The 17359-nt window shown below is 43.6% G+C and overlaps 1 protein-coding gene across 2 annotated transcripts in view; it reads right to left on the reverse strand.

Annotated features, from left to right (window-relative positions):
- DDRGK1 (DDRGK domain containing 1) overlaps positions 1-17359 on the reverse strand; it is a 38859-nt gene that overhangs the window by 2361 nt on the left and 19139 nt on the right. Inside the window, exons 5-8 of one of the 2 annotated variants that reach the window (XM_080588819.1) lie at positions 8843-8965; positions 6711-6749; positions 2277-2333; positions 537-585 (exon numbers count right to left, since the gene is read on the reverse strand). In XM_080588819.1, coding sequence (XP_080444945.1) covers positions 537-585; positions 2277-2333; positions 6711-6749; positions 8843-8965 — 268 coding nt within the window. The remainder of the gene's footprint in view (positions 1-536; positions 586-2276; positions 2334-6710; positions 6750-8842; positions 8966-17359) is intronic. The other variant, XM_080588820.1, reaches the window with a different exon arrangement.

Below are 17359 nucleotides of genomic sequence, written 5' to 3' on the forward strand. Positions count from 1 at the left end.
CTGCTTACATTCCGACTTTGATCGCGTAGGTCCGTGGCTAGGAACGAGCACTTCACTTCCTACAGCGCTCAGCTTTGGAGAGCTCTGCGGTGTTTGCATATCCCACAGCACGCCGTACCCCAGCACTGGCTTTGGCCACTGCATCTTTAAAATAGGCTTGCAAATTAAGTCCAAAACATCCAAATGATCCTTTCAAATTCAGACTTTGGAGGACAAAATTTGCAGCTGGCTGCTCAGTAACCCCCTAAGGCCTTCAGCAGGGCTTAAATAGTATGTGGAAGCCTTGTGCTGGCCCCAGAGCTGTTGGGAGCATTCACCCCCAACCTCTGTGAATCACACCACAGAAGCAATTACATCTCATTTTAAACAGTTTCACATCTGCTGGACCAGGAATAACAACTATAGCTATTGATCAGGTCCTACAAGTATCCTGCAAAGTTTAAAACAGAAATTACACAGCGAGCCACAGTTAAGGCATTTTCTGCACCACCTATTCCACAGCTAAAATACACTCCCACTTGTGTTTTGGCTGTCACCTGTTAGAGTGCCATCTGCCATCAGGTCCTGGATTCTGTTAATTGCTTCCTGTTCAGGTGAGAAAAAGGAATAAACTGGTCAAGAGCAAGGCAGAAAACATTTCACACGTTCAGACAGACTAGAGAAGGCTGCTTACACTTAATTCCTCAGCATTAAACGCTCCAGTGAAGGACACACATCAGCGTTTCCACACAGATGGATATAGTAAGCCCTTTGTCAGAAATGGTTTGCTCTTAGAAGGATGATGTGAACCTCTGCTACTTGGGCTGTTCAAGTAACTTCTTTACCCTCAAAAGAGGCTTTTACCTCTAAATTACCTGGCTGTATCAGGGCGAGGGGGGCTATGCACATCTTCCCACAGAAAGGCTGTACTGTGCCAATGCAACGTGCCAGTTCCACGGAATACTGTGATGTCCTCCCAGAACCTGGCTACACTCATTACATTCCAGAGCTTTTTATGTTTTTTTTTTTTTCTGCTCCATTTCAGAGGAAAACTCTTCTACCAAGCCAAAGAGCGGTTTGTTTAATTTATCGCTGGGTTAACTCTCTGGTTACTCCAAGCCCGCAGTTCCACTACACGTTAGACTGGTATCTAAGTTTGGATAAACTCGGTTTCTGCAGTTCTGCTTCTCTCACCCACTTGCATTTATGGGACTGCAGAAGCAAGTTATAATCCGGATTTCAACTTCAGGTGGCTCACTACATCTTAGAATGGCTCAGGTTGGGAAGGACCTCAAAGATCACCCAGTTCCAAACCCACTGCCGTAGGCAGGGATGCCACCCGCTAGATCAGGTTGCTCAGGGCCTCATCTAACCTGGCCTTGAACACCTCCAGGGATGGGGCATCCACAGCCTGTTCCAGTGCCTCACCACCCTCTGAGTGAAGAATTTCCTTCTGACCTTTAATCTAAGTCTCCCCTCTTTTAGTTTAAAACCATTCTGCCTTGCCCTGTCACTGTCTGACTGAGCAAATGAAGTTCTGGTATAGAAGAGAGGCAGGGTGTGCTTCAGCCTGGGCTTACAGCAGTGCCAGGGGCTGTGAAGGTGCACCCCAAGACCACATTTGGTACAGAACAGCAAAAAACACACTTAGAAATATGTTAAACGTGCTCAAATCAACTTAGACTAAGCCGCAACTATTCTTCAGAGCCAAAACACAACGTGGGGAGAAAACAGAAAGGAACCAGAGGGAAAAGAAAAAAAAAAAAGGATACAGATCTCACACCATGAGCTCACTTTGACAAGTTCTACATGGCGCAGAGAGGGTCAATGTTCTTAAGTAATGCACCAGAAGTTACAAATTCTTAAGTGTTCCACCAATACACAAGCAAGTGGAGAAAAACAGCTCCTACCTATTGACTGCATGCAAACATAACACGTCCAGTTACGCAGGCAGAATCTCAGTTTGCTTTACCTCTGCTCTTGATTCCCAATACCCTGAATTGCTCTTTTACTAGATTTGCAAAAATCTGTAAGCTCCGTTAGCCAACAAGCAGCTGTGCCAGAGGCAGACCGAGCACTTTTCACTAACATCCCGGTACGCCAGCAATCTCTTACTGGCTTGATGGTTCTCTGACAAATGGCCACATTTCCTGGGCTGGCTTTGCTGACCTGCACAAAAATCCAAGCATTTTCAGCGATGCCAGAACATTGCAGAGATGTTATCCTTAATTACCCACTTTCTCTCTTGTGCTTTTAAAGTCATTGCTTATAATTGCACCCCAAAAGGCAGTACTTACCTGTGTCCTTAAACCCAGATGTGAAGCTAAGTCCTCCAGCTGAATTACCTTTGTTTTCTAGGGAAACAAACAAGAGTTACATGCAGCTGATGAACTAGAGGGTTAGCATATCTCTTTCCTTTCAAATAAAAAATGCATTTAATGGACAAAGTAGAACCTGCCATTCTAACTAAATTTCCCCAGTGAGCACTCTTCTGTGGCAAAAACCTTTAAGATTTATCACCGAAACCAGTCTGCTCCGTGGAAAGACTGGATGCTCTGACCCACTTCAGTGAAGGCTCAAATACATTTGCCAGGGCTCGTCCTGAACCTTTTCTTCCGTTCCAGGACATGGAAGCACAGGCGCATTAAGCAGCTCTGTTCTCCCTGCCCCTAAATTTCTCAACTGCTACCTCTAACCCCCAGTGTGCTTTGGCAAGATCCCTTTTTGCTTGAGAAGTGTTTCAAAACCCCTCTTAAAACGATCACTGGTTTGTACCAGAGCGCACACAGAACTTCAGAGAGGACTGGCAATGTTAAATGCTTTAGTCTGTTTTACTAATGCCACGTGTATTAATGCCATAATCACCTTGCTAAGCTGGTGAAGATATTGTTAAACTAGTCGGTGCTGGGAGAGTGCTGCTAGCCCACACGAGCAGCGTGATGGTGTCTGAGAACGAAGGCAGATGCAGAAACTGCAAATTCTCATTTTGCTTTTGAAAGAGGCTTCCTGCAGCCTTTCTCAGGCAGGAGCCAGTCACCAGGGCTCACATCTGGTTTTACGCTTCTCTGTAGCTCCAGAGAATTACAGAGAAAACACCTGGTGCACTCATCTGGAGCTACTTGGTTCCTGTTTTCTGGTCTGCAAAAAGGTTTAGAAACTCATCTGTTTTGTGCAGCACCGCTGTTTGTATGGACAAAGGATGCACTGTTGTTTGCAAGGAATTTGGGAAATATAAAACTTCTGAAAACGGTTCAGTTAGCATTCTGGAGTGCATTCCTAAGAGCTGTACACATAAAGCCACATTTACATTATTGGATGTAATGCTACAAATGGCAAACGCGTTTGTTTCTGATCTTGAGAGTACACTGGAAGGACACTGAAGGACTAAAGAGCCTGAAATAGATTAACCTTTTTGGTTAATGAAACCAGACAAAAAAAAAAAAGCCACACACAGACTTAGCAGTTGTGAAGTTTGATGCAGCCAAGCTAGAGAACTGAATACCATGGACTGAACACATGGACTTGGAACCAGTCCATGGAATTCAGTTCTCAGAGCTGGGAACTGCCAAGGTTCGTCACATCTTCTTTTAAAAGGGCAGGGGGTGCAAAGCCACATCAAAATGAGACAAACAGGATTTAAACCTTCGCTTCAAGATATTCACCCTCAGTGACCAAGTTCACTGGAAGCTTCCTACTACAGATCCTGCTGTGAATAAGAGACCAGAGGATGGGATGGAATCAGGATCCACTCCCCAGCCACTCTGAAATATAATGACATTATCAGGTCCCAAGCCAGCACAACACTTCACCACACACTCCACGTTTTAGAGACAGGCTTAACTTTCAGAGAGCAATATATAAAATGTCCATGCTTCACCAAATTCTTTTAACTTTAGGTGTGCTTCCACTGCTGTCTCCAGCAAGGCTGGAAACAGAGGAAGAACTCCCAGGATTAAGATGAAGAGAACTTTTTTCCTTATTTTGCAAGCAAAATTTTTGTTGGAGAAAAAAAAAAGAAAAGGAAGGAGTAAAGCCTCTCAGTCCTTCTCTATCCATTTCAAACGCAGTGAACACAGAGCTTGGTGTTTTAATCTGCTGTCTATAATTCAAAAGCATTCAATGATACCCTGTCATGTCTTTAACCTCTGCCCACTTGTTTTTCTTTTTTGGGATGCTGAAATAGCTCACAGGTGTGTCACGTGCACCGCTGACTAAGACGGCCCCAACAGAAGGGAGACGTTCAGCTTTCAGAAGGGCAGAACGGGGGGCTTCAATCCTTTCGGTGCCTCTGAGAAAAATCCCTTTTAAAGCAATCCCGCAAGGCAGAGCTGGAGAAAAGAGACTGCATCTCACTCCGAACACCTTTAAGAATGAAGCATGAGGTGAGCTACCTCCAGCCAGTAATATCAGTGAAACAGATTATTCTACAGAAAGGGCTAAATCCAATTTTATTTTTTAAAATGCCAATTGCTCTTTCAATTCTCTAAGTTTCAGACTGCTACTAGCAGCTTCGCTCTGCTTCTTGATAACAGGTCAATAGTTTCTGGGAATAGAACAGAAGATGGGGGCAATGCAGAGCCTATGCATTAAGCATACTTTCAAGATTGAAAAAAGTAATAAAACTTGTAAAAGAAAGTGATGCCCCAGTTCTACAACTGATTTCTACATAGGAAGCCAGGTGTTGAAGTGCTTCTGAATTTGGTTCTTCGGCACAGGCTTAATTTCTCTGACGTCAAGTAAAAGTGACTAATATAAAACTATACATGTGCTTAAACGCTGAACTGAGACTTTGTGACTAATCTGTTCCAGCCATTATAGCCACCGGGGCAACGTGCAGAACGAGAGCCTATTGTGTGATCCCTTGGAAGCCCTTCCAGTTTTAGTGGGAGATCCCAAGGGACACCGAAATAACCTATTGTTCCACCTGCTGTTATCTCAGGGCAGCTTGTTTGTGAGTCAAGAGCAGCACGATTTCGTTAATCCAGGGTTTGGTAGTGTCTCAAAAGCCACAGAAGGGAACGTGCGACTGGGATCACCCCATACCATGTAGTTCATTTCCACAGTAAGGGACTGAAACAGAGGATGTCTCAGCAAACACGGCCGCTTCCAGGTTCCCCTCTCTTTCAAAGAAATCTCTCTGGAGTACTGGAACCACTGCATGGCTCCAAAATGAAGTGTACTGATGGCTCACTTTCACTTTATGGTTTTAATTAGGCTCTTTAAAGAGCTTTTCCAGGCTATTCTCAGCCATCTCACCTGCACTTCGTGGTGTTTCTGGTCTGAGTGACTGGCTTATGCTGGGGATGCAGTTAGTTATCAGGGGCTATTTCTGTTTGGGCTGCAGCAATGAAGATGTGTCCTAACTCTGAGTGCTGCTGGCTTATACATTTCCAAATTACCACCAGAGATCACGTATGATCAGAAAGCATTCGCCAGAAGTTATTTTGACACCTACCTGGTCTGGTGGGAGGTGTCCCTGCCCGTGGCAGGGGGGTTGGAATCGGATAATCTTTAAGGTCCCTTCCAACCCACACCATTCTATAGATTCTGTGAAACGAACACAGCCTCCCACTGTGGCCCTGTGGTGATGGGATATACCAAAAGTCCCAATGACAGACAAGGCAGAGAGCAGCACAGCAAAAGATGCTTGCAGTAGAGCTTTGTGGTAACCCTGGAACCATCAAGGCATTTTCCGGACTTGGAGAGCAATCACTCAAATTGACTCCTGGTGTAAAACTAACAGGAGAGACAAGCATGTCTGCAACTCCGAGTCCTTGCTGGGGTAGTGGAGATGCAAAACCAGCCCAGAAAGCGGGGTTCTGGGTTAACAGAATGGTTAGGAGGTCGCTGAGTATGTGGGAGATTTGCTTACTGTGTGAAACTTTTCACACACTTGCAATATGTTCTCAGACAAGGGTCCAGTTTCCAATAAAGGCCAAAAGGGACTAATTAGGACAAAAGATTTGCATGACTTTTGTTAGACTAAGAGTAGAAAAGCACATTTGAATTTTGATATACCGATAGTGGAGAAGGAAGAATTTGTTACAGATCAAAAGTGGAAAACCTCATGAACACATCACAGGTTTTAAATAACCAACCATGTAATATCAGGAGAGGTAGACTAAAACACACCCTGTTAAAAACAAGTGATCTTTTCCTTAAACACCCCTAAAAAAAAAAATCAAGACAGCGTTGTAATTTGCACAAATAAAAGCGAGAAAAGAAACCATGCAGAAGGTTTGAGTGACCTTTACAATGCCAGTGTTTTAAACAAACACATCCTGCCTGGCAGGCCACATGCTGGCACAGCAATTCTCATTCATGCTGAGCAGAGATGTGGAGATTGCTTTCTAAATCAGTAGCTGATATTCACAAACAAGAAGCTCAAACGTCCCAAATCCCACTCAACAGCAAACGTTTCTGTTCATAAACTCTGAGGGTGACCCGCCAGGTGCAGAGTTCATGCACACCTACCTTATGAATTAGGGTAAGAGCTACAATCTTGCCCCCAAAAGCCAAGACAAAGCTATAATTGTATGTCGTGTTTGCAATGATGGAACACATTCATGCATGATTAAGTAAATAATGAAGGTTTTATCTAAGGCATCACTTTTGTTACTTGTTGAATATTTAAGTATATCGAAGAGGAAGTAAAGATTTCCCTTCTTTCTGCAAGTCAGCTCTTTGACACAGCTATTTCACATATGGAAGGTGGAGAAAGACCAACTTACCTTAACAAACTCGAGAAATTCCATTAGAAAGCTGCGAGACTGGATACAGCAAGGAAAACAATTGTTACTTTAAATTCATAAACGTTAAATGCATCACAAACTTGCTTAGCACAAATATTATAAAAGCGTTTAGCATGCATACTTCTAAAGTTTTTACAAAAACACACAGAGAAGGAGATTCTGAAATGGGGAAAAAACAGATTTAATCTTAACTAGGAATATGTGATAGGTATTTTCTAAGCCAGAACATGGCTCAAGCACAATTTGTGTTTAAGGCTTCTCTGAAAGGAAGGAAATCCTGGAATCTTTTATTCTTTACATCATACATACCCTGAAATAACCACATCTGGGTGAGTCTGCGCATCGTGTATTAAGTTACATACACACACCGAGGACATTTTGTACAGTTTTGTAAAGTACAGAGTGATTCAGGAGATGGCTCAGGCAGATGGTCAAGTGTAGCACACAGCTGCACAGCACATGTGGAAGCTCGAGCCCTTTTCAAAGCTATGCACCTGAAATCCGGTATTTTAATAGAAGAGGCTCAATTTTCAAAGGCAGTGCAAACAATGTGCATTTCAGCTAACAGGAGATCAGCTTACTCTGCAACCCTGTAAATCAATCAGCCTTAATTAACTGCTTAACTCCGGGCTCAGGCCCTTAACTTCAAGCAGGGGTTTCGGCAGGCTGCCCTCAACCCCACATGGCAGAGTTTGTAACAGGACACCAGAATGCCTCCGTGCATCATCAGCCACAAGACAGAAGGACGGCTTGGCATCTTTCAGAGGCGGATGTCTCCAAATAACTATGTACCTGTGATTGTTTCTGAAGATGACTTTCAAATTGCCTGCTATTAAAGTTCTACCTCCCCACCCTTACCAAAGATATCTTATGTTGAGATCCGTGCATCAACTGCCTCCCAGGCTCTTCTGAGCCAGGAACACCCTTCCCTGCTCCCACATATAGAAAAATTAATTTCTCCTTGTCTGTGCTCACACAGTTGCCTGTCAATAGACGCTTTCTAGCTGCCTAACCTGGTTTTGAAGGGATTTTCAATAGCAAGATACAACTTCTCAGTGTTAATCCCAGCACGATGGAGGAATTTCTGCTAAAAGGAAGGGTTCCTCAGGGAGAACATACATCTAAGGTCAAGGTGTTCTGATGAATTACAAGCACCTCGGCCCAAAGCCACTCCCAGTCATGCTAAGTGCAAATCAATTCAAAAGGGTCACTTGAGCAGAGGAGCAAGGGGAACAAACCCACAGGACCCCGGAAAAAAAAAAAGTTACCCATCATGAAATCTACAGAATGGTTCCAATCTGACAGCTGCCACCCAAGAGCCATTTCAGCATTTGACAGCAATTAAAATTAGTCTAACGTGTTTTTTTCTCAGCAGACTAAGAACACTGCCTCCCACAACAGAACCTTTTCAAGTTTGCAGTGCTATTATGTCAAGTATCACATTTCAACCACCATCCCCAGCAGCTCGCCTGCAGGCAGCCACAGGAGGAGCAGGCTAGAACATTATGCAGACTTCGAAACGCTATCAAAAACAACAATCACTTGCAACACCAAACGTACGGCTTTCCAGTGGAAAACCCACAGGCACTTAGTCTGTGTCCTGCAATTTCTCTTACCAGGAGCGTTACAAGACAAGTTTTGTCTCAGTTTGATTTTTTTCATTTCATTTTGCAGCAGCTCTGCTCCTCCAGAAAATAACACCAAAACCCTAACAATTTCCCTGAAGATATGTGGACAAGTTTAGCCCTGCTTTCACCTGGCTCACCAGCACATGGTACATGGGTAGGGCAGAGCTGACGACAGCAAGTAAGGATGTCTGACTCCTGGGATGAGTTTTATTTCAGTCCTTACACAAAGGGAGGAGAGGACTCATTTCCAGAGACATGCACTTGCAATGTCTCTTGCAATTGCACTCTAACTGGCAGCCTGGAATGAGGAACTGTAGCATTCCCCAGGAAATACTCCAGGTTAACATGTACCATCTACACAGCTTAACTTTTAAAAGCAAAAACATTTGGTTTGATCCCATTTTACGAGAGGCAGGATGTAGTAAGGACAATCCAAGTCTAAGAAAGACAAAGGAAACTGCAGTAACAGACTAACGTACATACCTCTTCCTCTGTCATTTTTTCTTCCACCCCTTCCTCTTCAACTACAAAACTCTCCTTCAGCTTCAGGTACTCTTCGTACTCTCTCTTCTCCTCTTCTTCTTTCGCCTTCCTTTTCTCCTCTTCCTGGACAGAAAAGATGACAAGTGGTCAGTTTGCTCCTCCCCAAAGGAGGTTTAGCTCTAAGTACAGGAGCATCTCCTTTATCTGCAGCCTGGTTGCACTACGACAGGCAGAAAAAAAGCTTCTAGAATGCATCCAGGTTCTCCCTCGATGGCATCATTAAATTCACAAGGTGCTCTGCCACTCTTAAGACAGAAGCCATGTGACATGGTGGTGTAAGCTTGCACAGAATACGCCTAGGCTGGCTCTTAACAGGTCTAACATGGGGAAAAAAACCACTCTTATATAGCAAACTGTTGTCTTAATTTGCATGAACACGTTTCTTCTGCAGCTCCCGTGACAGGAAGTTCCTGCCCCTAAATGTACTTTGATGCAACATCCACGTTTTCAGTAACTAGCCCCAATTCTGCTCTGAGATGACTGGTGTCCCACGGGAGGGATCACAAAGAGCAGCGGAGTTACACTGGTGCCCACTTGTGTGTGTGAAGTAAGAGTTTTAGGGTAACCCCTGAAGACATGCAAGCAAGGTATGTCTGCATGGGATGTAAAGAATTGTAGCAATTGTTTTGTACCTAGGGAGAAAGATATGATTGCATTAAAAAATAAAGAGGTTATTTTACAAGTTTGACTGTTAATCAAAGCCTACAGGCTCCACTTTTAGTTATGTGCAATAAAAATGCTTTCGGTTACCTAAACTGAGAAAAATGTCAAAGTCTTCATAATCATGTGCAAAAAAAAAAATAAAATTGCTGACCCAGAAAACTCTAAGCCCCAAACCAGTGAAATGGTGATGCATACTAGGCAATGTAGAAGGAGTCACTCATCCACAGCCAAACTGCAATGTAAAGTTTTTAATGTGATAGGTTACTTAAAAAGTATGTCGGATAAGAACAGGATTTGATTTGGGGCTCATCAGTTTGCAGCGTTCTATGATTTTCTTTCAAAATTTCTTTTGCTAGTCTCAAAAACTTACACATTTATCTTCACCCAGAAGGAAAAGGTTTCCTTACATGAGTTTCTTCTGCAGAGCGATTTATGTCTGTGCAGCACACAGGACAATGAGATCCCAGCTCCACCAGCCTCTGCTTGCTATCACATCGCAGAGGATGGATACCTAGAAACGTGAATTCTTCGAGTTTCAGCGACAGCCTCTGTGCTTTCCTTTACTATCAGCACAGGAATCGACCTGCTAAAGAACAACTGTATTGATTCCTAAACACTTGTCACACTGCATCTTTGACACTAATATGGTAATTGCTTCCCTAAATGGCTCGAAAGCAAACACTTGTTCCATTAAAACAGGAAGAGACAGGAACAGGTCATCAAGTATACTGAAAAATGTCTGTATTGAAAAAGAGACTGTGTAAAGGCAGAACCCAGCAGGATATCAGAAATAGGCACGGGAGTGTGGCTCTTCAATTAAAACTGCAGAGAAAGTATATTAAGTCCCAATCACATTTAACCAAACTCCTAAGAAGTTACAAAAAGGAATGTCAACAACTTTCAAGGATAAGAAAAGCAGGACTAAGAGGATCTTACTGTATCTGAAAAGTCAAAGCCGTTTTTAACCTCTATCTCATCGGAAAAAAAAATAAATTACAGATCTGAGGAAGCTCTTGAGACAAAACGAGACCATTTTCTGGGTCATTCATCACCATAATGATTATTAGCAAAAGCCCAGCAGTAATTTTTTCCTTGCATTACAGGTGCCAAGAACAACATAACTGCATTTCATTTGGAAGCGACAGCAATTGTTCTTTCTTGTAAGTACATCAAATTGAATCTTGATCCTGGAAATACGAGAATAAGGTTCTTCCCCCCGTCTATTACAGAAGTTGTGATTTAACGTGATTTGAAATGAGAAAAAAATGGCAAAAATTGAAAAGTGCTCGGCCAAATAACTTCTAGATAGGTCTATGAAAAAAAATTTAAAAAGACAATGTCTGATTTACAACAGAGCAACAACTGAGCACTATTTTCCTGTTTGGAAGGTCTAACAACAAACAAACAAGACCCATTCCCACCTTCCTTACCTGCTTGAAGGTAACCTTAACCTTAATTTTTTTTTCAAAGCATACCTGCACGCTCATATCAGTAATCCCATTTTCAACACACATTTGTAGGTGTGCCTGCTGTGAGACCGGCAAAGCACTCAGCTACCAGTCCTGCATTTGTGGTTTCCTTAAAAGCCCAAATCAGTCTGTTTTCCAGATCCTAAATTTTCATACTGTGATCAGCAGTGTGTCTCCAGGTGGTCTGCAACACTGCTTTGATAGCTACAGCATGTCAGCCCTCCGAGCCTCGTGGTTCCTGCTGGTGGTAGAGGCGTCCATAACGCTAAGTATTTCCAGAAGCTTTTTCATCAACCAGCTCAAAACCCAGCCACTCCCTGCACTGCCTCACGTACCTTACTGCCTAAACTGAACCACGATACGAGCTACAGAAAGAAAAGGCTTTAGCCAACCTGTAAACTGGTTCAAAGCAAAAGGAGAGATGACTTTGTACAACTGCACTGGGAAAAGCAACCAGCAGCAGCAGCGGGAGCTGGGCAGGGGGAACCCTGCTGAAACCCCACTGTCTGTTAGCAGGACATTTAGCTAGTTTTTCCACCATCACACTTGGGCATGTGAGAGACTGCTAGGCATACAGCAGCTACATGCAAGGTGTAGGGTCAAATTCACACAGGTTGCATTCCCATGAAAAACAACCTGTGGGTTATGCATAAACCCCCAGAAACACTCTGAGCCTACTGATTAAGCAGAACCCGTGTATGGCTTCATGCAAGTCATACGGGGGCTCTCAGCTCCGATATGAATTTAAAAAACCCCACATCTTTACTCGTCAGGTTTCTTTGCCCCTCCCCACTCTAATTTCATATTAACTGTGGTGGAGTTAAGTGGTAATGCATGTGTGCTTAGGGGAGAGAGAATAGCTGGGCCACCTCCCTTCGGTGATGGGTGGGGTGCTGGGGAAATCCCAGCAGCACGGAAATTTGGTAACTGCTGATGCTCACCTTCAGCTGCCCGCTTTTTTTTTTCTTTTTTGAAGCGCGTTCGTTTCTGTCCTCACCCACCTAAACCTTACCCAAACTGGGGGCCTGCCACAGCGTGGATTTGTTTTCGATCGGTTTTACTGTAACGCACCTGAAGGACAAACTCTTCCACTCTGATCACGTCTTTATTAGAAGGAGGGGAAAAAAAAAAAAAAGAAAAGGGAATCACTCAAATATTTCCTCCTCCTCTGCTTTCTCTGACCAAACAGCCACATTATCAATCACTACTGGACCAACTCTGCCTGCTTGCTGTGAGTCTCACCTGACACCTTGCATGGCACAGACCCAGCTTCCCAAGTCCCACACAGCCTGTGGACCTCTGGCACTTTGGGAGACACTTTTCAACGCCCTTCTTACACCAGATGTGGTCAGCTCTGACTTCCCACTGCACCCTGTCCTTCCACTGCTCTGCAGGTTCCCTCTGTTCCCCCTGCCCACGGAGGACCTGGGTTTGCCATGAGGCTCCTTTCAGATCGTTGCCTTCCTTCCACCTCTTACCTTGAGCTCAGTGATCATCTCAGTGACATCGAAAACATCAGTTGTGCCAACTGCACGAGATCCCAGCCTTCTATCAGCTGAAACCCAGAGGAACTTGAAAACTTTTTCACACTTTTAGCTGGAAGCACCTGGCTCTTGGGACCACAAAGCCTGCTGGATCCTGGGAATGCTTCCTGAGCAACCGTCCTGTTTGGGCTGGCTGAGGGGTTACAGCCTTTGAAGGTTTATCACGCATTACTGTTTTTAACAAAGGGTGAGGACCCTTACAGTACTGTCCAGCAGGAAGATATTGGACCAGCTGCTAGCTTTCAAGGCAGTAACCCATTTAAGGTGACACCGGCACTAAGCAATATCGGCCTGCATGGTAAGTAGCTTTTCTGAGAGCTTCACCTAAGCAGCTTTCCCTGAGAGCAAACTGCTGGTTGTGTGCTGCACCACGGCTCCTCCAAATCAGATAAAGGGCCAAGCTGCTGACAAACACATCGTTTATAGGCAGCTTATTCTACTGCTAGGTGGAAGAGATCTCACTGCAAGTTAGGAAGGTAGAGCAGACACTGGACTCTCCTCATTCACCAACTGCTATCAATTGTTCCTTCTCTGTAGCTGTTTTCTTACAGGCAGAATGAGGGAAAGCACATCGGTTCCTATGCCAAATGCTCTGAGGTTCACGGACCAAAGAAACCCCCCTCATTTAACATCCAGTTCTTGTGCTGTTAGTGCAGGTCCTGCAGGAAGCAAACAGGGACTTTACAAGTAAATGATATGACACAGCAGATTGATTTCTGAGATTCCTCCCCCTTGCCACTTTTCAGACAGAAAATAAAACCTTTAGAAAGGCAGAATAAGCGTTTCTACCAGTCCTCATCCCACCAAAATCAGAGCAGAGAGAGTCTGCTGCAAGCTTTTCATTTTGTACTAATAAAGAAGTTAATTTTCAGGAAAGCGTGTGAACTGATGCTTCAGCTGAAGCTCAGTCGTTTCCACCAGCCTCCAGAACCATGCTGGTTGTGGATGAGGAGGGGACTGAAATGCCAACCAGTTAGTGAAAGCCTCTGCTGAGAAGCACACACACCTTGATGTTCACATAATACTACACAGAATAAAAAAATCCAACATTTTGAAACTTGGTACCCGTTCTTACACGATTAAATGTCAAATCAAAGAGTTGAAACTTCGGGGTCTTAGTCTCCAAAAGCTCCAGCAGCACCCTTGGGATCATTATCCGATCCTCCATTCCTGCAGCTTTGAAGATCCAGCCCATTTTTATTTAGGTACTTAAATGCAAAGCAGAAAGCCTAAACGAGGTTTCCTGACTCTGGAAACTCTGGGCACAGCTGTGCTTGAGCAACACAGACCTTGTTTTAATAAAACAGTGAACAAACACCAGACCCCACTCCCACTGTGGCCTTTTATTTCACAACCACCGATAGCTTGCTCAGTGGAAGATCGGCAGTTTCTCTACTGTATCAAGCTGTGTTTCAAGAGCAGTTCACACTGCAACGGATTTGCAGACAGCACACCCTGTGCAATGCTGCATTTTAATGTAGAAGAGAGCACCACGAGCCTTGCATCTGCATAAGCAGTTTCCTTAGCAGAGCAAAGGTAGGCTGAGGGAGTAAAATCTACAAAAATCCCTGTGCACAGGAAAAAAAAAAAAAGCTCTTAGGCGAGCAATATGCGAGGCTTTGTATAGAGACACTGTTTTGCAACATCAGAGGAAGTTCGCTCTCATTGATAAGGTGTCGGTTGGTAAACCATCTCACCACTAAAAAACTCCAAGAGTGAAAGGGAAATCCCCAGGGTAAAGCAGAGCTGAAGCAAATGCCAATTATAAAGGAGCTTCCTCGCATGCATAGCCAATCAGGTCAGCAGAACACTGGAAAGGAAACTTGAATTTAAAAATATATTATCTGGTCCGCAACGCTGGAGCCAAGGGGCAACCACATTTTATTTATATGTGCATACAAATATATTTGAATAGAACCAGGGAGTTATTTTTCTCAAGAATATGTAAGATTTTAGCCCCCGTAGCCCCCCTGAAGCTATAGTTCCCACTTGCACATTGTTGCGTGGAACTGCCCCAAAATAATTGGAGAGAGGTGTCTGTTTGCATATAGAGGAAAGTGGGTTTTCATCTGACCTGAGAATTCATTATTTCCACTAGACTCCATGTCTCAAACCATTGCGTGGGATGCATGTGAAAGGGTTAACAGTCCCAGTGACTTTATCAAAGATCAACACTGGGGGATTTCTACAAGATCTACACCATGATTTTGTATCCTCCTCTGTTTGGCTTCCCTCATTTATCTGACAAACTTTTAGGCAGCGTTTAACGGGGCAGGAATAACGCAGTGCTGCTGGATAGGTTTCAGCCATTAGTTTAAGGGTGCAGCTGAGAGGAAGCTCTCCTTGACACAAAGCCAACCTCAGCGTTCACAGAAGTTAGCAAAATCTGGGTAACAGCTCCTGGGAGAGAGGTTGGGGAAAAAAAACACAACATTTAACTGAAGTTTAGCTAACAAAGCTGTTTGGAGACTGGATGCTCATCACTTAAGTTCTCTTCTAAATACAGTAACTAAATTTATTTGTATTTAAATTAAATAAAGCCTAGCCACCAAATTTATGTGAAAGCCTGAATTCCAACCTTCGAATGTGCAGCAGGAGAACATGGCCAATTCATGCAGTTAAGACATTTATTCTGGAAGTCTTAAGCCTTCATCCTTGGTCCTAATACATTTCCTGAAGTGCAGGAGAATAAAGAAATAAAAACTAAGAACAGATTTCCTGCTGTCACTATACCTGCAGAAATAACCTGATGTACTGGAAAAGGAAAGGGAAAAATAATGAAGCCATCTGACAACCGTAACATTTCTCAGACAAACTTCAGTAATAAACTCTAAATTTCTGGTGCTCCGTGGGATTATGTGAACTACAGAAATGTCAGGAACCAAGCTGCCTCCAAGATCGTAGTCAGCTACCGTCTGTTTTGTAATTTCATGACTATCAATCACCACTCGAGCTACCTTTCGTCACTTTGCCTTTCCATCTTAAAACTTATCTAGAGGAATAGTTGCATCAAATGCACAGTCCACAAGAGATTACCGGGGACAAAATGTTAGCTGTGGAAATGACGAATCTTTTCTCTAGCGGAATGTACGAATGACAGTTCATTCCACATATTCCACAAAAACAAACAAAAACCCCAATGATCCCTCGTCCTCTTATGCGGGCCTGGAATAGAAAGGCAGCATCTTTTACACCATACAATCAGTTTGCAACAAGATTTTAAAGATAAAATGTTATGATCATAAAGACAGGCTGTGCTTACACATGCAGAAATCAAGTATCTATTAGTTCATTTTCCCTCCTATCACTAAGTGAAGTCTCCGGCACTGAAGTCTTGTTATTACCACGCTGCCTGTAAGATTGCTTTCGGGGCTGACTGAAGCAGGAACTCAAGCAACACAGCCTCAACACGTACACGTCTTGAATTGTTCTGCTTCCTGTTAAGGACTCAGATGAAGACAGACTTAAAAAAAATTAGAAAACAGTTGAGGAAGAGTATTAAATATTGTCAGAGACATTTACTTTGATCCGCACTGGAAATGGATCATCAACCTTAGACCCAGGCGAAAAATAATTACAATTGCATACACTTTTACAGAGTAGCAGAATAACATTTGTGATGTAGCCTGGTGGGTTGGTTTGCTGCTCTGATAAAAATTACTGGGGAGAAAGACACTACCCAGAAAAAAAAAAAAGTTAAAATTATAGAATTTAAGTAGCCACGGAAGCCATCACCTAAAGTGTTTTAGTACAGTTTTTATCAGGAATATTGAAAATAAAAACCAAAACAAATGACATTTTTCTCATTCAACCAAAATAAATTACTCAGCCCTAAACCGAACAGAAGGCAACTAAAAAAAAAAGTTAAATATGTTAATAAGCACTTTCTGTGTGAAAAGATCTCTACCTAGTTAGAATCGCGCCCTTATTTGCAACTCAACTCCTCAACCGTGGCTGACTGATCCTGATCAGCCAGCTGCACTGCTAAACCCTAGGCCAAACTTGGAATCACCAGGATAGCATCTTTGTCCTGGGCTACAGCCCACTTGGAACAGGTTGTCCAAGCTCAACTGCTATTTGATCAGTAATTCCCCTGCCTCGCTGGCTGCCACTGAAAGGAACTGACCTCTTGTTGGCCTCCTCTAAATGAAGTGACACTGCAGCAATGCTAGCACCCAGCCAGGGTGCCCTCCTGATTCCCTCCGGAGCATTGGGCTCTTCTAGTTTATTTCAACCAACTCTTCAGGGTTTCAGGGATAGTAAATTCCTAAAATCTTACGAAAAATAATTTAGAAAGTCAGGGAGCTGGGTGGGGACAAAGCACTTAAGGATACGCTGCTAGAGGAAGACTTGCCATCTGAGTTCTTTCTTATGCTCTGGCCTGCAGGATGGACAAGTCCCACAGCAAGCAGGATGTGCAACAGATGGGTGCTTTATACGCAGCCAGAGCTCGTCTTGTCTCTTTCTGTGCTGGAAGTATAAGGGGGGAAAACGGGAAGGTTTAAGAGAAAAGGAGAGTGGTCACATGGACCACAAGGCAGAAGCTGGTGCTATCAAATTGCACGAGCAGGGGAAAAGCAGGAGACAGAGATCCACAGGAAGCCAGGCCTGATGGTTCTGTGTCACAAAACAGCTCAGCTACGCACAGCAGTGGCTCAGACTAGCCAAGATGAGTTATCCAACCTCAGGGTTACGCCTTGGCCACTGCCAGATACTTCTGAACTGGTACATCTTTCCTCAGAACTGCAGTTTTGGTCCTCTGGAATTTTCTTTAAGTTTTT

The sequence above is a fragment of the Anser brachyrhynchus genome (assembly GCF_964034855.1).
Source record: "Anser brachyrhynchus genome assembly, chromosome: 4".
Taxonomy (NCBI): domain Eukaryota; kingdom Metazoa; phylum Chordata; class Aves; order Anseriformes; family Anatidae; genus Anser; species Anser brachyrhynchus.